Source organism: Equus asinus, chromosome 5, assembly GCF_041296235.1.
Source record: "Equus asinus isolate D_3611 breed Donkey chromosome 5, EquAss-T2T_v2, whole genome shotgun sequence".
Classification (NCBI taxonomy): domain Eukaryota; kingdom Metazoa; phylum Chordata; class Mammalia; order Perissodactyla; family Equidae; genus Equus; species Equus asinus.
In genome coordinates, this window is record NC_091794.1 from 86,426,805 (window position 1) to 86,451,075 (window position 24,271).

The following is a 24,271-nucleotide window of genomic DNA, read 5'->3' on the forward strand; positions in this document are numbered from 1 at the left end:
GCATTGATGCAGAGATGTCTCAAGCCTCTGGATTTCACAAAGCGTCCAAGGAGCTCGCCAGGGCTCTGCTCTCCGCCCTCTCGAGGCGTGTGCATTCCTCACTAGCTCCCCCGCCATGGGTTCTGTCACCACCACATCGGAAATGCTTGATGCTCCGAAGCTGCCGAGACTCTGTGCCAAGTAGATGCCAAGAGGCATTTTAAGAAACCAAAGTGAGGCCGTGGCTGGAGCTGGGGCAGATGGGTCAAGCTTCCCTGGAACATTCCTGCGAGCTCTCAGGGGTAGTGGAGCATGACAGCTGGCTCAGGATCCCAAGGGCCAAGTTTCAACATCTGATACAAATTATGAATGAAATCATGAATCTTTGCTCCTGTAGGCAGTGCTAGTGCCAGGCCTAAGGCTGAAGGCAGGGCTGGGGGAGCTGTCCTGGGCAGAAGGCACCTGCCCCACAGCCTGCCATGCTCAGCAGCTAGGGCTCCATCCCTGGCTCTGGGGATCAAGATGGCAGACCTGAGACCAGTCCATGACCTGAAAAGTCCTGTGGCAGAACCCCGTCTTGGCTGAAAGCAGACCGGCTCAACAGTCCTGACACCTCAGGCCAGCAGCACAGCTGGACATGCTTCTCTCTGCAGAGGCTGGAAGGATGCTCAGAGAACATCCCTGAAGTTGGAGGGGAGGCGGCCCCTCGCTTTCAATTTCCCTTTCTTTGAAATGGATGGCTTACAAAACTTCCTAGTGGGGCAAGGCCTGTGACTGGGGCCTGTGATGCAGCATGAGGCACAGCCTTCTGTACATCCAGGGCACCAGAGATGCTGTGGCACCCTCACCCAAAGATCAGCAGTCCCATGATAGGAGGTGCCCTCTGCATCCTCCTCCAGGGTTCCCGTTCCTGGCGCAGCAGGGCCTGGTCCTATCTGGGGAACAGCCTATGAAGAAGGCAGGCTCCGAGAGCAGGAAAGTCTGGCTTGTTCCTGCCCACTGCCTGGGCCACTCTGTGTGATCTCCAACAGGAAAGAGCATCAAACCATGCCTGCTCTGCCCTTCCTGGCTGAACAACGCAGCCGGCTGGAAGAACTGGGGGAATCTGCCCGACAACCGAGCAGCTCATCGCCTTGCGTTCCTGGCTCCTAGGAGCGTGCAGCCCAGACAGAGGGGCACTAGGCACAGAAGGTCGGGGGGGAAGAATCCATTCTGGGCAGAGGAAAAACATAGGAACCAGTGGTGGGATTTACCAGAAACTGTTTATTGCTGTGTGACTTCCACTGGAAGCTGTTAACAAGCCCATGGCAGCCAAGGGCCGGGTGTGTACCTAGATCAGCTAGATTCAAATGTCTGTCTTCTTGATCCATATAATCTTGCTCTTTGGGGCCTTGCCCAGTCAAAGACAGGCTTTCTGGCAAACTGGATAAATCCCAACAAGGAGAAAAGATGCTACTGCAGATCATTTCCACCTCCCCCAATCCCAAGTCCTGGATAAAGAAAAATGCCACGAGTACCCCTCCAAAATCAAACCCACCCTGGTCACTCACGTCTGACTGAGGAGCTGGGAGTGTCCCAGGCTCTGCCACCAGCCAGAAATGCAGCACTAGGAGTCCCTCACACGGCGTTCCAATGACCTCTCCAAAGAGACCCCCGCCCCAGTGGGGCAGTCCGCCCACACTGCAGGAAGTCTGAGGCAGGGAGCCACACTTGAGGAACCTTAGGCTTTCCAATCTGCCTGCAGGAGGTCCCGCTGGACATGGCGGAGCCCCAGCAGCTGTGGCCCTCACAGACTCTTCTGGAAGACCCGGTGCAGGGTCTGGGCCAGGATGTCTGTCTCCTCATAGCCCTCACAGCTTTGCTGCCAGCTCTCCGGCACTTGTTCCATCCCATAGTAGGCACCAGCAATGGCCCCGGCCATGGTGGCAATGGTGTCTGTGTCCCCACCAAGCGAGATGGAATAGATGAGAGTCCTTTGGAGGCTGTTGAAGGCGGCGGGGATCTCAGGGTCGGGCTCCATGCAGCGCAGGAAGCAGTAGATGGCGGTGGGCACGGATTCAAAGGCAGCAATGCCATTCCCTGTGGGGAACCAGATTATGGAACTTGACCCCCCAGATCTCCAGGCTTCCTGCCACGAGTGAACACTCTCAATTTCAGGCTGGGCTGTGATAAAGGTCACAGGCTCTAGAGTTAGACCATCTGGTTCAAACCCTGCTCCCCTCCCTACTGGCTGTGTGACTGGGAAAGTGCCCTCACGGCTAAGGGGCCCATACCTGGGATTCGCCTCCCCATGTAGAGAGTGAATCAAGTTAGTAACTCACAGGGCGGCTGTGAGGGGGAAATGAGACCACAGAGGTAAAGCATTCTGCACAGGCCCAGAATGCAGTAATAACGCTGTGTAAACAAACACCAGTTCTCAACGTTAGCTGTAAGGACTAGTGGCCAGCTGCCATTTCTGGGGACATTTATACATAAGGCTGAAGGTGCTGTGGCCCGAGAGCAAGAAGGCACTGTACTCACAACCCCAAGGACTCTACAGACCTGGCTCTGCCGGCACAGCAGCCCCGGGCACAAATGTGATGGCAGGTGGGACTCCATGCTCCCCTCCCACCCCTAAGCCCAAGGCTGCCCCTGAAGGCTGACGGGGGTGGGGGGACCACCCACCTAGCTCAGACACCACCTCCTCTCTGGTCACCGAGTCCTGCTCGAGAAGCTCTCCAATCTTCTTCAGTCGGCTGGAGTACGGACGCTCCTCCATGCCCAACCTATGGGTCAGGGGTGAGATTTCAGGGAGGTCGGAGCCAGCAGGGTGGAGACGCCAGGCAGGGGGAAGGGCTGTGTGGGAGGGTGAGGGGGGGATGTGGTCAGGCTGACACCCAGGCACAGGTGCCCTGACAAGAAGTGGGCCTGGGCTGGGTGTGAGCCGGTCATGCTGTTCTCCGCGGCCGAGAGCCGTGAAGCACAGCCAGGGCACGGGGCTCTCCCCACCCTCCCTCGAGTCTGCAATTAAAGAAGGAAGGTTTCAGCCTGTGGCAAGGCCAGAGGCCCCCACCCCACCAGGCATACACACTCACACACGCTTCCAGCCTGTCTCCCTCCCACATACTCACTCCCTGGCATCCGAGGCGGACTGGGCATCACTCTCCAGCTCTTCCATGTGGCCCAGGAGTTGCTGGAGGAAGTACCCACTGGACGACTCACCCTGCAAAGCCAGGTGCACAGCCAGGGCCTGCAGGATGGCACCATTGTACCCCAGGGAGGAGGCGTGTGTCAGCTGGGCCGAGAGCCGGGCATACTAGGGCGAAGGCAGTGGAGGCAAAAAGACCTACTGTCACAGAACCCAGAGCAGAGGGGGAGGGAGGGAGGGAGAGTCCAGAAGCCAGCCCGCCTGGACTACCTTCTGTACATCCTGGACACTGCTATAGGCCAGGGAGATGCCGGCCACGCGCATAGCACCCCCGTTGCCGTAGGAGCCTTTCCCGTTAAACTGGGCCCGGGCGGGCTCGTAGACATCATGACACTTGGGGCTCAGGAGCTTCTTGAAGACAGTGATTACTCCAGCACCGTAACCCCGGTCAGGTTCTTTCTTGTACTCCTGAGCAAATCTAGGGGAGAGAAGGAAGACGGGGTTAGGGTTTAAAAGATGGCTGTCAGGGTTGGGAGAGAAGAAGTCTGGCTGGTTTGGGAAAAGAGGAAGCCTTGGGGACCTAAGGAGCCTGTAGCAGCAGTGCTGTCACTTCTAGCTTGGGAAGCTGCAGCAGCCTTAGACACACGTGCCGCTGAGGGTGGGGGTCCCGGCATGCAGGACACCATCGCTCTGGTCAAGTGCAGTAACGCTACCCACTTGGTTTGCTTCACCCCAGGACAACCCCTCACCTGTGAGCCATGTCCACCTCGTCGAAGGCCTCCTTGGCCAGCAGGGACTGCACCAGTGCTCTGGCCATGGCTGTGTCATCTGTGTAGTACAATGTTTCTGCAGGGACAGGGCGGGGGAGAGCGAGCTGCAGGGCTCGAGGCTGGCGGCTGTGGCCTCCCGCTCATTCCTTTTATTTACTATTTCTGGAATGCCTGAGGTCAGCCTCTCGCTCCCATCCAGTTTCCTGGGCTCTAGGCCTTGGGGTTTTCAGCCATTCTTTATTCTGAGTCAGTTGCCACATCCTGCTCCTTTCTGAAGGAAAACCTTCCCCCACTGCTGGCTGCCATCACTGCAGCTCCAGACTTAAAACGACCTGCTCTGGGCCTCTCACATGTCCTGCATATTCCCCATTCTCCAACCCAGCCTATATGTGCAGCCAGAAAATTCTTCCCAAGAGGAGACTATTACTTTCCTCATCTCACTCTCCTGCTCAAAATGGCTGGCTACTGCCTTCAGGCTGAGGCCCAAATTCACGGCCTTGGCGCTCGAAGCCCTCCCTCCTCAGCCGGCTTCCACCCCACTGCTCCCCCACACGCCCTCAGGACGCAGGCTGGGCGCCCGAAGTGCTGCTCTAGCACTTCCAACACGGCACGACTGGCTATGCGGTGGCCCTCGACGAGGCTCTAAGCCGGCTGCTGGGACAGAGACTTGGTTCGATTTGAAGGAAGGGACGGTTCGAGAGGAGGAAGCACACTCCCTAGGGAGCCTGGTTTCCCATTCCTCACACCCACCATGCCGCCCCCTCTCCGTGTATCCCCAGCCCCACCGCCACCTTCTCCCCACTGTCCCTGTGAGGAAGCCCCCACCTCTACTTCACTGGGAGGAGAGGCGGACAGACACCTCGTCCACAGCTGCACTCTCCAGCCTCCCCTCGGAGGGCGCACTCTCTTCCAGTCCAGCCCCAGCCCACGGCCCTGGAGACCATGTTCTTCCTTTGTCTCCTCTCCTGCATCCTCAGCTTCTCCCTCTGTGGTGGGGCGGCACCCACCCTCTCTGCGTTTGCTCCCTGTGCCCTGCTTTCCCCCAGCGAAGCACTTCTCTCCCATTCTCAGCCCACGTGAAGTTAATGCCACCTCCAGCCTACCCAAATAGCACGGCCCACTCCCTTGTTCACGGATGGACAGGTGACCTCAGCCAGGACAGTGAGACTCGATTTGGGACTACTACACAGAGAAACTGTTCCTCTGCTGGAGCGCTGAGCTGGGAGCTGCTGGGGGCCAGCCCATAGGAAGGGTCTGCCGGAGTGAGTGAAGCCCACCCGGAAGAATGCAGATGGAGCCAGGAGGGGAACTGAGTCTTGAGGAGACGGCTTGAGCCCCTGGAGTCAGCTCTGCTTGAAGCCAGACCCAGTTCCGGACTTTTCTGCCACTTGCGTCCAGAGGGTTCTAAAACACCTCTCAGCCTAAAATGTTTTCTCCTCATCTTAACATCAAACCAAAAAAAGAAATTAAAACCATCCCTCCATCCTGCCTTCCCCTCAGCCACAGCCCCTCTCTCTCCTTCCCTTCACACCAAAGCTACTTCCTCATTTCCTCCTAAACCCACTGAAACCTGACTTCCAGGCTTCAACTTTCTACTGAAAATGCTTTTCTAAATCCAGACTTCCCCTTACTTAACCTCTCTGTAGCATGACGCCAGTGACCAGCGTCTTCATCTTGAAATGCTTTTCTTGGGTTTTTGTTCAGACCCCCCCCCCACCCCCGGGCCTCTCCTACCAAACCGTTTCCTTCTCGAGCGCCCTGTCCTCCTCCAGGGTCCCGAGCATGGCCCCTTTTCCTTCCTATCCCACATGATCTCCAAAAGGGCTCATCCTCTGCCTGGCCTCAGAAGTGACACTGCGCTGATCTGGGGGATGAACTGGCTGCACAGGGGAGGGAGACGCGGAGGGGACAGTGCTTTACAGCCAGGGGACAGCACAGCCAAAGGCCTGGGCCAGCAGCACGATGTGAAAGGAACTGAAGCGCAGGAAGCAGGGCCACGAGTGGTATAAGATGAAACTGGAGACGCGCAAGGGCCCGCCAGGTGGGACACGTGAAGGAATTTGGCTCTAGCCTAAGCGCACTGGAAAATCACTGCAGTTTCACGCGGGGAGGCCGCGATCGGATCTACGCTTTGAGAAGAGCACTCCCCGCTGTGTGGAGAATGGACTGGCGGGGCACTGATTCAGAGAACCGGGTAGGACAGGTGAAATCGGCAGCGGTGTATACATTGCGCTAGGCACAATCTGGGCGTGGCGGGCACGGGTGACAGGATGCCGTTGCCAGGCCCGGAGTTGGGGAATGCTCGAGGCGAGAACAGTGGCGATGGATTTCGAGTCTCTGGGTCCGAGGTGCCTGCGGGTCAGCCAGACCTGGCCCCTGCTGCCCTCGGCAGCCTCAACTCCCACCACACGCCTCTGGTGGTCGCGGGCCCCTAGCTCCCCCGGCCCCCGCGTCCCACGTGCGCCCGGCCCCGCCCACCTGTCCGCGCGCTCCCCGGCGAGCCCGGGTCCGGCTCCAGGCTCTGGACGTGACGCAGGACTGACGTCAGGCTGACGGGGTCGTACGCCTCGTAGATGGCGCCCACGCAGTCCCCGAGCAGGGCGCCGGCCAGGCAGCCTCGGAAGCGGGAGAGGGAGCGGGCCGGCCCAGCCCCTCCAAAGCCCGCCGCCGTCATCGCTGCCACCGCCGCCATCCCCGCGGACCCGTCGCCACTTCCGGTGCGTCCGTCGCGCGCCCCACGCGCCGCTTTCCCCCCGCCCACAGCGCCCCCCCGCGGCCCGGAGTCTCGGCGCCGGCCCCGCCCACAGCGCCCCCCCCGCGGCCCGGGGTTTCGGCGGCTGTCCTCGCACATAGCGCCCCCCGGCGGCCCGGAGTCTCGGCGCTGCCCCTTGCACACAGCTCCCCTCCACGGCCCGGAGTCGCAGCTCCCGCCGGCATGTGACCCGCGCTGGTCCCGCTGCTCTGGTTCGGTTGGGCGAGGCCTCTGCTTTCAGCTCCCATTCTCCACACCTGTAAATGGCGTCCCAACCGAGGGGGACGGCCACGAAAGTGTCCTCGAGGGGTGGACGCTGCACCAGACCATCGGACCACGGCAGCCCTGCCCTTCAGGCCACTGCCCCCAAGGCCTGACTTTATGAAGCCTCACCTTGTGCTCCAGCACCCTGAGCCCTCCCAGGGCAGCCCTCCCTCTTGGCTCCTGCCCAGGCTTGGGCCCCCACCCTCAAGCCCCTCCACTGTGATCTTAGCCCCCTCTGGGCCTTGCTTAGGCATCAAGAGGGCAGGCAAGGGTCCAGCTGGGGCAGAGCTGGTCAGAGGTAACGCTGCTAGAGCCCTGGGGGTGCTGGCCTAGCCCAGAGAGGGGTTTCCTGAGGAGAAGGCAGAGAAGGAGGTGGATTTGGAACACGAAGCTTGGGGAATGACATTTCCCATCTTTGCTCCTCCCTACACAGGAGGGCCGAGAACCCGACCCCTCCCTGCCAGCTGTGTGCAGGGGTAGCAGAGAACGGTCTGGACTGAGAACCCCAACCTTTATTAGATTCATTCTCTCTGCCCACCTCCCTCTTCCATTTTCCGCCTAACCTTCCCCTTCTCCCGCTGCCCCCAGGCTAGGCCAGCTCCAGCTGGCAGCTTTTGAGTGGACTCAGGGTGCGATTTGTGGTACGGGTGAAGGTGTCCACCTCAGGCACAAACTTCTCAGCAGGCACAGTCAGCTTCCGACGGGTGTCCATGCACTTGGTGTCCAACAGCATGGAGTTGGCCTTGCAGGCGATGTCAGCCTGCAGCCGGGCCAGGTGCTTGTACAGGGCATCCAGAGCGTCCCTGGGGAGGAGGCGTTATCAACTCACCACCCCTGCACGGGGCTGGGAGGTCAGGGCTGAACTGCGAGGCCTTCAGTCAGGAAGAGAGCAAGGAAGCCAGCAGGGGGCAAGAGGCCCTGTGGGTGGGAGGTGTCTCTCTGCCCCTCCTGCCCACTCCCCAAACCTACTGTGCTTGTGCCAGCTTCTGCTTCAGGGCAGCGATGGTTGCCTCTAACTGGTGAACCTCGTCAGTGAGGCCGTACTGTGCCTGCAGGCAGAGGGGCGGGTTGGGAGACCCAGGTCAACCATACTATCCTTTAGCCCACGGGCCTGGGTGCTGCCCTACGCCAGCACCCCTGCTCTGCCAGGAATATGTACTGGGGAGTGACCCCAAGGACACCTTAGCAGGGACCCGTGCCCCACTGGGTACCCTCGAACCTGGTCCCGGCAGAGTTCCACGTTGGGACGGTAGGTTCTGGACTCTAGCCGGGTATGGCATAGCTTCAGGTTCAGTAACTTTCTGCGCAGATCCTCCTCCAGGTGCCGGATGTCCTCCTGCAGCTCGGCGATCTCTTCCAAGGTCTGCAGGAGACAGAGTGACCGGTCTTCACCAGCTGAACCCACCAGGGTGCGCTCAGTTCAGGCTTTCCTGGCAGGGCCTCAGGCTCCTCATCCCACAGCAGGAAGTCCAGGCCCCAGGGGTCTGAACAGAGAAGACTCACATTCTTCTCTTGCCACTTGAGCTCACTGTACACTTTCTCCATCTCCCGCAGCCGCTTCCTGAAGGCAAATTCTGTTGCAACCCTCTGGGCTTCGAGTTGATTGTTTGTCTGAAGGACAGGAAGGAGGCAGGGCAAGGGGAGGGTGGAAGCTCATGGCCATCTGAGGATATCGCTCCAGTGAGGGGATGGGATGCCACATGGCCAACAGGGAACAAAAGATAAGGAAGAGCGGAACGAGTGGAGCGGTCAGTCACCTCGGCGATAGTTAGCACGATGGCCTCCCTCAGCTCTATGGCCCCTTTCATCTCGGCCTCTGCTCGGTTCTTGTTAAACTGACTGAAGTCATCCCACTGCTTGAGTGTGGAGGAGCTGCAGGTGACAGGAAATACTGGGGTCATAAGAGTATAGCCTAGGAGAGGAGGAGGAGCGACTGATTGAAACACTCTTCTTACCCATTGGGGACACGTGTGGGATCAACCTTCAGAGAGATGTTTGGGGACTTGAGGTTGAGAGAGAGGCAGCCTCTGTCAATGTCCAATGTCTCCATTTTGCCCCTATGGTCAGAGTTGAGCTGCTGTCGGACTTCCTGCAGGAGGCTGGGGAAGGAACAATCTCGATCAGGAACCACCCCTCCAAGGCCTCAGGACTCAGCCCCCATTGTACTGGAAGGACGCTGAGGGATGAGGAGGCTGGGGTGACAGTGGAGCTGCTGCTACAGCTGAGACAAAGACCAGCACACCTGGATGAACTCCCCATGGACAAAATTATGACACCCAAGTGCTTGTGCACACCCACGGTGGCACACGTATGTAGCTACACTCACACAGCTCACATACACGCTCACAAATAAGGCACAGTCCAGGGTGGTGGCAAACGGGTGTCATTTCTCATGCTTCCAGTCAATTAACAATGGCTCCCTAGAGTAGGGTCATGAGAAGTATTCTGAGACCCCGTCCAGGTGGTGGAAAGAGCGCTACAATCAGTTGGTGGTTTCTGCCAATGGGCACAGCAGGGGCAGAAGGCAGCCTGGGAGCCAGTTACTATTACCCACCACACAAGTGTTCCACGTTTAAGAGAGTCCTCAGGTGCAGGTGAACATGCGAATGACACATCTCCCCCTTACCAGAGCTTCTCAAAGGCCTGGCTAATCTTCTGTTGCAAGGCCTTCTTGGTGGCATCAATGACCTCCACCTCTTTGTGCAGCTCTTCTTCTACGGGGTCCTTCACCACATCAATGTCACGACGACTGTCCCGCAGGGTCAGGCACTCAATCGCCACATCCAGAGGCAGGTTCTTGGCCTGCAGGCTTTGCTCTGCTGACTCTCTCATCTAGAGAAGAGAGGGCACAGGAGGCTGGAGGGGCCGTCCACTGGGAAGCAGCTCTCATCCCCACTTTAGCAGAGGGGCCCGTGAGTGACTCAGATGGACATGCCACCAAATACCCCCATCAAGGGTTCCCCAAGCCTGAAGTGGGGAGGGCGGGGGGATCCTTGCAGCAGGGTCTCCTGGCACCCTGCCCTGGCTGCCTGCCTGTGTCAGGGCATCGATCTCAGCGTCTAAATCCATCAGACATTTGTCCAGCATCTCTTTCCATCGGTTGACAGTATCAATCCTCTCTGCCAGTCGAGTCCTATTGTCATGTTCATCCCAAATGGTCTGGAAGAGACAGAGCCAGATAAAGAGGGTGTTTGGGTTGGGGGTTATCCCTGAGCCCACCCAACTGGGCTCCTGCTCCCAACCTGGTTGGTGGTCTCATTGCGGAGGACCCGGGCCTCCTGGCGGATCTGGTGTGAAGCATCTCGCTGCCGCTCAGCATTAGTGGACAACAGGTAGCTGTTGGTGTGCCAGTCTGGCAACCGGTAGCGTTGACTGGGCTTGACGCTCAGCGTGGCCATGGTGCAGGGGGCAGGGGAGGAAGGGTCCGAACCCCCAGGTCCTGTTCCAAGACACCCACGTCTCCTGGAGAGGGAAAACAAGGCTACAGGAGAACGTTCAGGATGTCCTCTCCTAGATCAAAAGCCCCCTCTGAAGGACCTCCTTCTGTCCATTTTGCTTCAAGCCTCGTCCTGCAAGAAGCCTGCTAGGGAACAGCCCTGGCTTCACTCAACTCCGTGTGAGGCATTAACTGAGTTTCCTCCCACCCGTGCGTCCACAGACACTAACTCTTGGACGCTGCAGCTCCTGGAGCAGGTGACACAACGGGATAATGGAGTCCCTTAGGGGTGTGTGTGTGTGTGTGTGTGTGTGTGTGTGTGTGTGTGTGCAGTGCTTAGTGGGGCTGGCGGAGGGGGAGTTAGCAGGAAAAATCGCTTTAATCCAGTTTCCACCCCCACTTCCAGCAACCAAGTCCTGTGGGGCTTTCTCTTCTTTCTCTGCGGCAGCTTTGGGCCAGGACCCGAGAGGAGCCTGAGAGAAGGAGCCCTGTTCTCCATCCAGAAAGGACGGGCTAGTTTTGCAGGGCAGGCGGGTTGGCACTGGGGACCGGGGGTGGGGCTGGGGTGGGGACGCTGGCCCTTTCCCTGTCTGGCCGTCACGCTCCCTCTCTCGGCCCTCTGTCGGAGGAGGAGGAGCGGGCGTGTGAGGGGCCCACTGGGAGGAGCTGGGGCCCGTCTAGTTCCCAGCCGAACTCCTCCCCTCCCCTCCCCGGGGTAGTCATCTTCGGTTTAAAATAATACCCCGGCGCTGGCGCAGAGGAAGGAGAGGGAAGGGGGAGGCGGCCCTGGGTGTGAGCCCCCCGGCGGCCCCGCTCCCTCGGCCTCTCACCTCCTTCCCGGCTCGCGCCTCCGCCTCCCTCGCCGGCTGCTCTGCGAGCGCCCCGGTTGCTAGGCTCCCGCCGGCAGCGCCGTCGCCACCGCCCTCTTGTTTAGCTTGGCAACCGCGGGCCGACCGGCGGCGGCGGGCACGAGGCCTTCGCGGCAGGAAAGAGGCGGCTGCGGGGCCGGGGCTGCGGAGGGGCGCGAGGAGCAGGGCACCAGGATACCGCGCTCACTTCGTTCACACGTTAAACGTTTTTCTTTGGATCAAAGTTATGCATCGACAGGATAAAAAACACGTACAGTACATAGAAAAAGTACTCTCCCGCTCAGGCTCACTCCCCAGCAAGTATCGTTCCAGAAGCGTGTATATATTTAACCTTATTTACACACGTTCTTTGGATCCCGTCTTGCCCAACGGTTTCAACCCTCGGTTTGACTGCACAGAAGGAATGATAATCGTATTTATTTGCAGAAGGCACATCCGTGGGAGAGGTAACTGCGGGTTAGAAGCGATGCCAAAAATCCAACCATTTCTTTAAAAAAGAGAAGGAAAAATAATTCAACCGTGCCAGTACTGTTCCAGGCCTTGGGAAGTGTTGACACTGAATGTTCATAATTAATAGGTGAGATAGGCATTATCCCCCTGTTCGCAGGTAACTAAAGAGACCGCCTTTGCTAAAAGGCAGGAATGGAAATTCAGGCGTCTGATCCCCAGATACACATTCTCTCTCTTACGACTCCACACTGCCTCTAGTGGTGGCGCTGGAAATCGAGAGGAGGGCAGGGATGCTGTCCCCAACGCTCCCGCCCGGTCCTCTTCTGCAGGCTGTGCAGAAGGATCCTAGGAGGTGGGTGCTGTTACCGCGTTCATCTTACAGGCGAGGAAACTGAGGCACAGAGAAGTGAGGAATGAACCCAGGGTCGCATAACTAACTGGTAGAGCCTGGATCCAAACTCAGGCAGTCTACCGGAGAGGCCAAGCTCAGGTTTGATGGTTGAGGGAAAGAGAGGAGTCCAAAGAGGCCTCAGTTTTGAAACCCCAGTGATTGGTGGGATGGTGTCATCCTTCACAGAGGGTAGGTAAGGGGTTGGGTTTTGAGAAGTTTGAGGTGCTTGTGATGGATCCAGGTGCTGATCAGTAGGCAGTTAGAAATGCAAGTCTGGAGCCTTGCAGAAAGACTGAGGCTAGAACGTTTCCCAGACTTCCTCGATCACAGAATATATTTTTTTCCACAGAGTATTTTATAAACTCGAAGATATGGCTCGTAAGCCAGACATGCATGGAAATTTGTGACAGCTCTTACTAGGATTAAAGAAGACAAAAAAACAGGTCTTGGACAAATTGATTGCTGGAAGAAATGATCACATTTTGGCTATAAAATGTTTTGAAACATTTTGAAACAGAAAGAAGTAAACAAGTATGACCAAACGGTGGGGCTTTGGCGAATATCTCTGGTTGTGGTGGTGGCTGTGGTGTTCATGACTCCTGAGGTTCCCGCACATCCTGGCCAAGGGAAGAAGATATTAGCAGAAAAGGTCAGACAGCTGATGGATTGGACCAAGAAAATCAGAGTAATAATGTGATGCCGTATTCTATCATTTTGTACTAGAAACACCAAGAAACTACCCTATTATTGTGATGTTTACTACTCTCCAGAAGTTTAGATCATGTGTAACATGCAAACGTGCTGCTGAAGAATTTCAGATCTTGGCAAATTCCTGGCGACCCCCCAGTGCGTTCACTATTAAGGCGTTTTTGCTATGCTGGATTATGATGAAAGCCCTGAGGCCTTTCAAGCACTCCAGTTGATGTCAGTTTTCCTCCAAATTTCCTCCACTTTTCTGCTAAGAGGGAATTTACGTCAGATCACGTTTATCATTTGGAAGAAGGAGGTTTCGTAGCTGAGCAAATGGCCAAATGGGTAGCTGAGGAAACTGAGATAAGGAAGGTCAACAGAATCGGACAGCCTACAGATTATCATGGGCCCTTCAAATTGGGGATATTTTTGGCTTTCCTTGGTAAAGTTGTGTATTTACTGAAATAGAATAGGAAATTTATTTTTAACATAAATTTGTGGGCAGTTTTAGCTCTGTGTTTTGTGATCATGATGACATCTGCTCAAATGTGGACTTGTAAAAACAGAGCCCCATATGCTCAAAGGAATCCTCACACAGGATGCATACGTTATATCCATGGAGTGAGTTACTCTTGGTTTGTAGCAGAAATGTCCATCATTTCTGTTTAATACACACATTCTCCTGGGAATCGTGCTCTTAGATAAAGCTGCCATATCTTGTGTGAACATTATAGAGAGGAAGATAATGGGCATGACTGGCATGTGTCTAGTTATAGTATTCTTTAGTTGGCTGAGTTCTTTCTTCAGAGTTAAAGAACATGAGGATCCATTCGGCATTCTCATGGATTCAAAAGAATCCTAGAGATACAGACAATGAAGCAAGAAATTGTTAAAAATGTGAAACAGAAGAATGTGAACTCATTTTTTTTTTTTTTTTGATTAGCCCTGAGCTAACTACCACCAATCCTCCTCTTTTTGCTGAGGAAGACTGGCCCTGAGCTAATATCCATGCCCATCTTCCTCTACTTTATACGTGGGACACCTACCACAGCATGGTGTGCCAAGCAGTGCCATGTCCGCAGCCGGGATCCGAACCAGCGAACCCTGGGTCGCTGAAGCGGAACGTGCAAACTTAATGCTGTGCCACCGGGCCGGCCCTCTGAACTCAACTTTTTTAAGTGACTGAGACTTAGCCAAAGGAGACATGAGGTGCCTCGGCAGTAACAAGCCATTTTCTCTCAGAATCTGTGAAGTCTTATGGTGTGTATCTTCCCTGTTCGTCTCATTTTTTCCCTTCCCGTAAATGTCACAAACTACCTAACTTAGTGAACCCCAATGATTAAAATCCTCAGAGAGTAGAAGTTTTCTCGAATTAGAACAATGTTTAAAAGTACTTTAGTTAATCCTTGGTCAGCTGATCTTATTCTCCTATGGAAAATAGCGTCTTAGTAAGGTAACCCTGCATCTAGCTACTGAAACTAAGTGTCTTGCCTTTCCTAGAGGTGTATATTTGTTCAGCCTGCTTTGTGTGTTGTCCTCTGAAGCCTAAGTATCTTTCTCTAGAGCGTACTTCCAATGCCTAGAGGCAAATGTAGTCCTACTTGGCACTGCATCTCCCATGTCTTTCCTACTGCAATATGCTACCCTGCTTCTTGACTGTTGGACATACTACAAACTCCCTGAATACTGGATTATAATTTCTCCATGACTGGTAACCACTTTTTATCTGGAAAGATTTCAGATAAATTATCTTATTTTTCTTTCAAGCGGCCAATCTCTAACAAAATAGTAGTTCCTACTTTGGTGTTGACTTGAGGTCATTTCCTATTTAAATCTAAGAGAACAATAGATATAAAGACAACTCAGAAGATGAATAATTTCATTCACTCTTTTCTGTTTAGGAGCAGGCCAAAATATCAAGTTATTTCCAATATGCAGAAATGTGAAACTGAACATCTTAAAAGTTATTCAATTTCAGCCTTTCTTCCCTCTTAAGTGGAAAAACAAGACACAGATTGGAAGACTTTTTTCCCCCTTTATCTTCTTTCTGTCCTACGTAGATAGTGACAGTTAAGTCCTAAACAGTTTATTACCGTGCTTGGCAAAGATTGAAATTGCGGTTTACTATTAAATCAAACCCTGGCCTTCCCTCTGGAAGTTGCTATTTACAAATGTGAGAACTGTGATTGTGAAAATGTTTTTTGAGCAACAACAATTTAGTGTGACATCAGAAGATTTCTGCTCTCAATTGGGACTGGGTTGGCTATTTACAGCCACCTGACCCTCCCCAAAGCAACAGTGGGAGACTTTGAGGTTTCATATGAGTTGTTTGCCACGGGAGTTGGGTATAACTGCCCCAGAGTAAATTACAATTTTTTTTTAAACACAGAGTGGGTGGGATAGCTGACCTCCCTCACTTTAGACACTTTTTGTTTGTATGTTACTCGAGAGGAAACTGCTCGACTCTGGCCTTTGATCCAGCTTACTTTTCTGGTGGTCTTGCACTTGTCTCAGGCCAAATAATTTCAGGTGGAGATGCTCGGGGTCGAGCCTCAGGCGAGGCTGAGTCGTTCACACAGCACATGACTCAGGGAGAAGTGACGGCTGCTTTAAGTGCACAGTGGCAGATGATGTGTCCTGGAGGCTGAAAGAAATGTTTTCCCCACTTGATTTGCCCTTCTTATCTTCAAAGCCCACTCATCTTGTGTAAGGAAGAAAAGTTTCTCAGCTAAAATGAATGGAAAATAGCTTTGCTGCATTCAAAGCAAAGTGTTATACTTTTGGGCAGACTGTCAAATTAATATCTAAAGGGCCTTAACGTAGACAATAGTAATACTTTTTAATTAAAGGTTTAGATGGCACCTCAATTAAAAAAACCCTTCTATTCAAAGGGATTCCACAGATGGCAAACTTTCATAATGGAAAATCTGTATAGAAGTACAAAAATAAGTTATAAAAATTAAACCCACAAAGCAAAATATATAGGTGGTTAAACAACCTTAATATTACATTTGTATAAAATACAAGTGAAAACCATCTGAATGATAGTAGTGACTGAAATCCTGTCTGGTGCAGCATCAAATCTATTTCTATGTTCTGGTTTTGGTTTTTGCAACAGAATGTGTAAATTCTATTTAGCAAGAATGTTATAGTAAAGAAAGACTAATATTGTACACTTAGCAGTGTCAAGTATTTTTGAATTGGGCTATTTCTAAAATCACTTAGCACAAAAGTCTGTTAATGTCTTGTTTCAGCTGAGAATCAGACATCATATTAGGCTTTGTAATCTTAAGCCACTAATGTGTCTGTCTTGTTTATAATTATAAATAAGTTTTGAACCCAAGTATTATTCATAAAGGAAAATATTTTAATAGAGAAAAATGCTGCTTTATAAAGGCATTGCAAAGGTCTTTATAGACTGTGGAAATGGCAGAGGTAACGAAAATGACAGGAGACAGAAAAAGGATCATCTTCTTTCTACAGACACAAAGATTTCAGTCTCCTTTATGGTGAAAACATCAAATATTGTAAAAATGATCACACCCTTTTCTGGCATTGACAGATTAACCTAATTAATTTCCTAAAAGCATCTGCAAAGGATGCAGGTCTCCAGGCAACTGAACATGGAGACCATGAAAACTTAGACTTCAAGATGTATGGCCCTCCTCCAAAAAAATACAAAGCACAACACCTACGAGTTTCTTAGACTGCCACATTTCTGTATGCTTAAGTGTAGTGTTGTGAGCACTCTTTTCTCTGAAGGCAGTTTCAAGCAGTTGAGCTCTAATGTAACCGGTGATTTGTTCTGTCCAGTCTAACGCGTCTTATTAATCAGAGCGATAGGCTGACGACGGTCTGCTTAGAAGACACGGTGCTTTTCTGGTACTACAATTATCTGCCCTACAGCCTCTGTGATTTTTCAGGGCATGGCCTTAGTGTCACTGTTACACATATTTCCCCCATTTAACTGTATGAATTTGGGTATAATTATTGATGTTTTTTGAATTTTTCTGTTTCAGTGTAGTTACTAGGCAAAGACTGACATTAGAGTCAATTTGTCAAACTTATCAATTGACACATACTGTATAGTTTTTTAAAAACCAACCAACCCTAATAGGCTAACTAGTGCTTCTTTAGTGTAACAAGAACTTTCAAGAATACAAATTATACTGTTACGGGTTGTACAGCGTCTGGGGACAAGTGGCTGGAAGACTGGGGCGGGGGTATAGATAATAGCAAGAAGGGATTGGACTTCATTCTATGATGTTTTGGAGAACATAAATAGGGTGGATGGGAATTATGAAGGGACTTTTTTTTAATATCTAGGCTGGACTGCTTCAAAGTAGTGAGCTAGCCCCAGGTAAGGAGCATGTCCTCTGAGGGATTCCTGTATTGGTCGGAGGCCTCACCTCACACTAGGGTTCGAGTCCAGCGACGGCAAAGAAAAAATGCTTGTGCAGGCTGGGCAAAGAGTGCTACGGGCTGTGGAGAGGCTGCCCCCTTCAAAGGGGGCGACCACTATGGAGTTTCCTCTGATGGCACCCGGGAAGGAATGCAAGACGGGATACCATGAAGTTGCCGAATCTCCTCACTTTTCAAGAGAAGACAAAATCTGGATTTTTATGTGAGATCTTCTGATTTCTTAAATGTTAGTCACTTAAACACCAAACAAAAATTATTTGCAGGCCAAAATTGGCTTGCCAACTTGAGACCTCTGATTTTAGTCCAAAAAATTCAATTATAAAAAATGAAGAGAAGTGACATACCTGAAATTATACAGTTGTGACAGTTGAGAGCTGGTTTCCAGAATTTTAGTCCAGTGTTTTCTTGCATATCATACCTAGGCTGCGTATCCACTTCTGGGCCTGTGAAGATTCCCCCAGTTCATTTTGGTTTCTTTTTTTCCTACGTGTTCTAAAATTCTTTCACCACCTGGCAGAGTTTGTAAGCCTGGCTTCTTGCCTCCTCCTCCTCTTTCCACTCCACCCAATGTCTTTTATTTAAGGGAAAATGGATGTGGGTGGTGGGGGGGAGAACCTATTTTTCTTTTCTTCTCCCCAAAGCCCTGCAGTACATAGTTGTATATTCTAATTGTAGGTCCTTCTGGTTGTGCTATGTGGGACACAGCTTCAGCATGGCTTGACGAGTGATGATAGGTCCACGCCCAGGATCCGAACCAGTGAAACCCTGGGCCACTGAAGCAGAACGCATAAACTTAACCATTCAGCCATGGGGCCGGCCCCGGGAAGAACCTCTTTAAAACCTGAGCTCCATCCACATGCCCAGCATTATTAGGTACCTTCCATATATTATCTCATTATTTCCCAACAGTCCTATTATCATCTTCTCACAGTGGAGGAACCTGAGATTTACAAGCATCAAGGAACTTGTCCAGAGTGTTATGCAATCCAGATTTTAACCCAGGGCTTCATAACTCTTAAAGCCTAAATTCTTTCCAGTGCATCACACTGGCTCCCTTTACCTAAGCCTGAAGAGCTGTAATGATGAGCACAAAATAGAAAGTTTGGAGCAAAGCTTTCCTTTTTATTGCAGTTATTAGTGAAAGTTACACTTCAAACTGAAGCTAAGCAACGCTAAAACCATTAATTATTTTTTTAAATCAAGGATTGAAAACAAATACAACACAGAACGCTTCCAATATGCAGAATGGCAGAAAAAAGAAGAGTGGCTCTGTCACAGGACATTCTAGTGACAGTTTGGCTCAGAAAGAATTATGACAACTTCTTTAACATAAAACATTGTAAGTGACTGAACTGCTTAAAAAGCGGCTTCTTCAAGCTTCTTGATCTCAACCCTAAGTTTTTTGTAGTAATTTTTTTGAAGATAATTTAACTGAAAGTAGAAAATTTACTACTAAACTTTAAATACCGAAAAAAAGCACTTTTGTTTAAAAACTTTATTTGCCTCTGCTCATCATAATTACATAGTCTTCAAGGAATTAAAATGACAATCAAATCCAAAGCCTGGCCCCTAAGTACACAGTGATAGGATTCAGCATTTGGTGTTTCGAATTATACAGTGACTACATATATATCATCACAGACTTGCTCCCACCCCCACCACGTAAAGTTCCAATTTCCTCTTAATAAAATGTGGCAGTCAAGTTTAGTATCCTTCAAGATCTTATCTGGTCCTATAGCATATTACAAACTCAGACTCATTCCACTGTTTTAACTGATGTTACTGTGTAACCAAATATTAACAAAGGAAGGCTTATAGATACACATTTTGAAATTCTGCAGTCCTTAAATTACTACAGTAAATTGTTCTTACTTATGAAAAGCCAACAAAAAATATAAGGCCAGGCCAGGTTTAAGACAGGTAGGGAAGATGAGGAAGGAGGTCTGAGTCCATCACTTTACCATGCTCAAACTTGGTGTCAGTAGAAATATTTGGCAAGAATAGTTGGTGTGGAAAGGGAGGATGGAGAAAGAGGTTACTCTGATTTTATTTGTAACAATTCAGTTTCAAAACATACTGATATCAAGCCCCAAAAATAGTTCACATCTGCAATACAAATAGGCACACACGGTCAAGATGGTTGAAAAGGAAAATTGAAAAGGCTATTTGTCCATCTGCAAGACATGTGCAGGTGGCCCCACCCTTCCCACATGTCCTGTATTTACATTTTACTGTTCAGAAAAGCCCCTTTAAAGAGTGCTGTTTCCTCCTCCATTACTTAGGGTTAAAAAGAAAGCAGCAATTATCTAAAGTGGGAGCAGTTAGCAACGCTTCAGGGGTGTGCATTGGTGTGTAATATAAATGTTCTCTAGAGTGAGTGGTCAGATTACGCTGGAATGGTTATATTACAATTTTAGTCCCTAAAACACTAAAGAAACATTTTTTCTGTATAAACTTATGTAATACACACAGTGTTATAAACATAGAATCTTTATACACACAACCCCCACACACACCACTGCTTCCCACAGCCTATGAATGCATCCATATACTAGTCCACAAGAATGATCTTTATTCACAAGATACAGTAATACTTTTATGGGTCCATAACTCAAAAGAGACATTAAAGCTACACATTACAGCAAAAATTGTTTAAAAGTATTCCTGATATATCAATGTTCTTAGTTATCTCACTCAGCAAGGTGGATTTTTTGTTCATTTTTCCAAGCATGAATCTCTCCAACTTTTCACTTTCAGTACTTGCAATTCTCATTAGCCTATAAAACTAAGACAGATACCACTATGTTAGTGATGAGTTGGAAGAGCCCAACTGCCTGCAAAAAAGGGAGGTCAGCATCTACAGAGAGAAAAAATAAACACTGAATGCATCCATACCCTGTATACCTAAAACGCATCCTTTTTTCTTAAAACAAAAACAAAAAAACAAACTTGTCTGTTGTGACAAGGCATTGCCTACACAACCTGTGGCGATGTGCCCTTTGTTATTTCCTAGAAAGAGGAGCCCCTTCCCCCCATAGAAATGGGTAAGCCTGTTGAAATGTCAGGTTCTGCCCACCAACCATGAAGGAAACTGGGTCAGACACCACGAGGCTTCCTGATATCACCTGCAGATGCTCAGAATTGAATTAAAATGAAAAACTTTTACCATATTTTAACGTTTACAGGTACGTGGTGATTGGAAAGCAAGGTTCAACTCTGCAAAGTGATGAGTGAAATAAGCACACTTTCCTTCTTAAAAACCTAACCCCCTAACCTAACTCCAAAAAAAGGTAACAAAAATATGCCAAGAAACAAAGGGCTTAACTATCTGGTTGTACAACAGCTTCTGATGCCACATGTAGCAAAAACACCTGAAGGCGAAAGGCAAGTTAATGTCTGATTATCTGATGGTTTCACATTAATCTAACTCAAAATACAATCGCAGCTGCCATAGCACCGCTAAAAGGAGTTTGGTTTTTGAAGTTACAGTTTTGCCAAGGATTATTATAAAGAAAAATTCAGCCTGTGTGCTGGCTATCTGACAGGGGAGAAACAGAACAGGATCCATTTGTAAGTGAACACCATACCGTGAAAAGGCCTGAGTTTCTCTTATACCTGTTTGATAAAATGCTCTTCGATAATTAAAGATATTTTCATAGAGGCAAACTGGAACTGAACCCTTCATACAACAAGACTCCATTATCTTGAACTTCTGAATAGCTTTTCTTGTGGAGAACTCAAGCACTGTCACAAACATTATCCTATTCTTACAACAATTGTGTGAGGTAGGTGAGGGCAGGTATTATCACTACCATTTGACAAGGTAGGCACAGAGAGATTAAGGAAATTGCCTAAGGACGCAGAGCAAATTAGTGGTAGAGCTCTGATTGAATTCCAAGGTTCTGGCTCCTGGTTAGAGCTCTTTCTACTCCCAAAGGCAACAGTTCTCAGTGGCTGTTTTCCAGTTGTGATCCTCTAAAAGTTCCTGCACTTGAAAACACCCATGCCTTCTCCTCTACAGCTCAAGTTTGACTAGGAAATGGGTTAAAAAAAATTTTATATAGAATTTTGCATATATCGAGACATATGTGAGAGATCTACATAACTGAAGTCGGAGAAAATCAATATGTAAATTAAGAGGAAAGAATAGTCTAAGTGTTCATTCAATACAACTTTTATATTTAAGAAGACATGTCAGAATAAAAGTCACAAACCTTTTAAAGTTTAAATCAGAGTCTGATTCATTAAAACCAGAAGCTATATTAATTTTAAGAAGATAGGGGTCTCTCTTGCAGAGGTTGGAATATTACTTTCAAGAGTAATTTTCTCATCACTTTGCTATAACATCATATTTCAGATATTCAGTCTGTTCACATTATCACTCTATAGCTAGAGATAATACCTGCAGCATTAACATGTTCAATCTCAATTCTCATTTAATCGGGTTAGGATTTCTTTCCATCTGTATTAACTAAAGTTGCATTCTAATGATTCTCATTCTATTTTTCTTGTTTTATCCCTCCCCCTTAACAGTGTGTGTGTGTGTGAGTGTGTGTGTGTGTATGGGGGTGGGGAGAGAACTGCATGATTCATAAATGCATGAGACACTGATTATATCACAAAACAGAGTGACAGCCCTCAAGTAAATCAAAGCATGGTATGTCAAAGGAAAAACTTTAGAATCTAAACATGAAAAAAGGGCTCAAATAGTCTCTCAATCAAGATATAACTTGTGGCATGTGATCTTCCTTCCCCAACTATTTTAAAGACTATTATTTACTCATAGTAGAAGTCTATGTAAACTGCCTCTAAATCCTTCCTCTTTTCTTCCTTTTCTTTTTTAAAGAGGAGAAAGGGGTTGTACCCTGGGCTAAGAGATGAGAAAGCTCCTAGAAAACTTTTTAAGAATCTTGTAGGGTCAAACTATTAGCAGATTTCGGTCAGTGCTTGCTGTTTCTGGTTTTGTGCACATGTGCAGGGTCATCATCAATACTATGAGATCCTTCTCTTTCTGTGAAACAGGGAGATCTTCACAGTTAATTACCATTGGAGATCCAAGTCTGTTGCTACCAGAACAAAAGCTTCCTCTTGTTAAACTCCCTGGGACCAAACTGTATCCATTAACCTGGTTGGACTGTCTATGTTAGGCAAAATTCCTCCTTCATTACAACCTACCAGTGTTTTTTCCAAATCTTTCACCAAAAACATTTTCTTTTTACAGGAAAGACTACCTTGTCTGCAAAGGCTCTGGTTGGTGTTTTCTATGTAAAGGGAAAAGTTGGAGAAGCCATGTTGATGGCAATGCCATGGCTCTATTTAAGGATACATACTTCATTTAATCTCTTTATTGTCATTCAGAAGCAATTTCCAAGACTTCTCCAATTTACCAGGAACAGATCGAGCTCTAGGTCTGCACACCAACATAAAGTAAGCTTAGTTCACGGAGGCGCTCTTCTGAGGCCTCTTCTGTAGGTTCAAACAGCGACAGTCCCGCTTTTACCACGGGGTTGTGAGAACCAGATAAACAGTAAACAATTGTTAAGGTTTCTGTCCAAGGATCCAGCAAAGAAATCTTTTCCTCATTTCCCCCCTCACTACATACCCTTATTGCAATCCCACTGATCTGTTTCTTTACAAAGACCTCCTGTTTCTATAGGTTCTTATAATAAAGATAGAGTCACATCTGCAACATTTTTTGTAGAGAGTCTTTCCTTCTTTGGTTCTAAAAATATTATTAAAGGGCCAAATGAAGGATTTTTGTTTGTCCTTCCAACTAAAGCCATGAGGTAAATAAAGATGGAAAGTTTTAGGCATTAAATACCAGAGTGTAATCTCCTTCTCTAGTCTCTGGCACAGCCTCTTAAACTCCAAATATAAAATTACAGATGTGCATAGTTAATTTTTGGAAATAATAAAACCAAAATAAAGCAAAGTTCTAATGACCAACACTCCCATCTGTTTTCTATTCATGTAAGACTGTTCATGACAGTTCTTTTTTGGGATGAACTATTACTTACTGTAGAAACATTTCTTTCTTAGGAGGTGGACTATAAACATGAACAAGTCACCAAGTACTTCACTGTGGTAATTCAGTACTGATGCTAGGTACCTTGATTTATGGGGCCAACCGGTTAAAAAAGCAAAAGAAGCTCTATGTGTCAGGTTCCTATAAGCTTTCAGGAGGAAAAAAAGAAAATAAAGGACTATTTCTACTTGAGGCTGCCTTAAAAATGTTTGTCTACAAGGATTATATGCCTCTCAATCTAGGATAGTGTTGAAACATAATGAATAAAACTAATAAAGATATAAGCACGATAAATATCCTTGAGGGGGGCATATGCTTGCAACAAAAATATATCTGACTGCTTGAAACATATTTGGCAGCAACAAATTCCTATAATCATAGTACCAATCTTCAATTAATACTTCATGTGAGGGTGAAGGAAGTAGCTCAGAATAGTATATTAAAAAAAAATTACTGTATCTGGCAAAAATGCAGAAAGAAATGATATGGCCAATGTCTATATGAAATCACATGCTGATTCACTGTAAGTTGTAAAATTTTACATGATATAAAAATAACTTTTTCCCAATGATAATTACTTGAAGCTTTTTCATTTAGCCCTCTTAGTGGAAGAATAGATCACAGTACAGCAAAATGTCATACACTGAGCCTTGATAACTTAGAATTTAAAACCCAGAGAACGAGATAAAGTTTATCGTTTAATTTCTAACAGAAAAATGGCCTACCAAGCAAATTCAGTGTAAAAATAAAATGGAAATATTTTATCTGCTTAAGAGAATTCACTTTTTCCACATACCTTTATAAAAAGTGTGCCAATATAAGCAATCTTGATCTATTCACTAGGAAACTGGAGTGACCATATATGTTTGAAATGAATATTCTGTAATCATACTTTTCATTGCCTTTCAATTAATTTACATTCATCAATTATTATTTAAATTTTTAATTAACTTAAATATTATTTTAATCATTCTTTATCCCTGGCTCTACCTAGCCACTTAAACTCTGTTTCGTTACTGATACTCAGGGTTGAATCAACTTTAAAAGTATGCTGGAGAAAAGATGAGGGTAGCTAATTTTCCACATAATATAATTA

The 24,271-nt window shown here is 48.5% G+C and overlaps 2 protein-coding genes across 2 annotated transcripts; both read right to left on the reverse strand.

Moving 5' to 3' along the window:
• Window positions 1-1,222: 1,222 nt before the first annotated feature.
• Window positions 1,223-6,634, reverse strand: ADPRS (ADP-ribosylserine hydrolase). The gene is made up of 6 exons (XM_014840123.3): window positions 6,355-6,634; window positions 3,856-3,952; window positions 3,377-3,584; window positions 3,090-3,274; window positions 2,644-2,744; window positions 1,223-2,058 (listed from the first exon to the last, which is right to left on the reverse strand). Exons 1-6 carry the CDS (start codon window positions 6,566-6,568, stop codon window positions 1,766-1,768), a joined length of 1,098 nt encoding a protein of 365 aa, XP_014695609.3. The 5' UTR covers window positions 6,569-6,634; the 3' UTR covers window positions 1,223-1,765.
• Window positions 6,635-7,389: 755 nt separating this feature from the next.
• Window positions 7,390-11,287, reverse strand: TEKT2 (tektin 2). The gene is made up of 10 exons (XM_014840120.3): window positions 11,159-11,287; window positions 10,135-10,354; window positions 9,926-10,051; window positions 9,519-9,724; window positions 8,848-8,991; window positions 8,650-8,764; window positions 8,396-8,503; window positions 8,112-8,255; window positions 7,862-7,941; window positions 7,390-7,695 (listed from the first exon to the last, which is right to left on the reverse strand). The coding sequence occupies exons 2-10, from the start codon at window positions 10,288-10,290 to the stop codon at window positions 7,482-7,484; spliced, it is 1,293 nt and encodes a 430-aa protein (XP_014695606.1). The 5' UTR covers window positions 10,291-10,354; window positions 11,159-11,287; the 3' UTR covers window positions 7,390-7,481.
• Window positions 11,288-24,271: the final 12,984 nt, after the last annotated feature.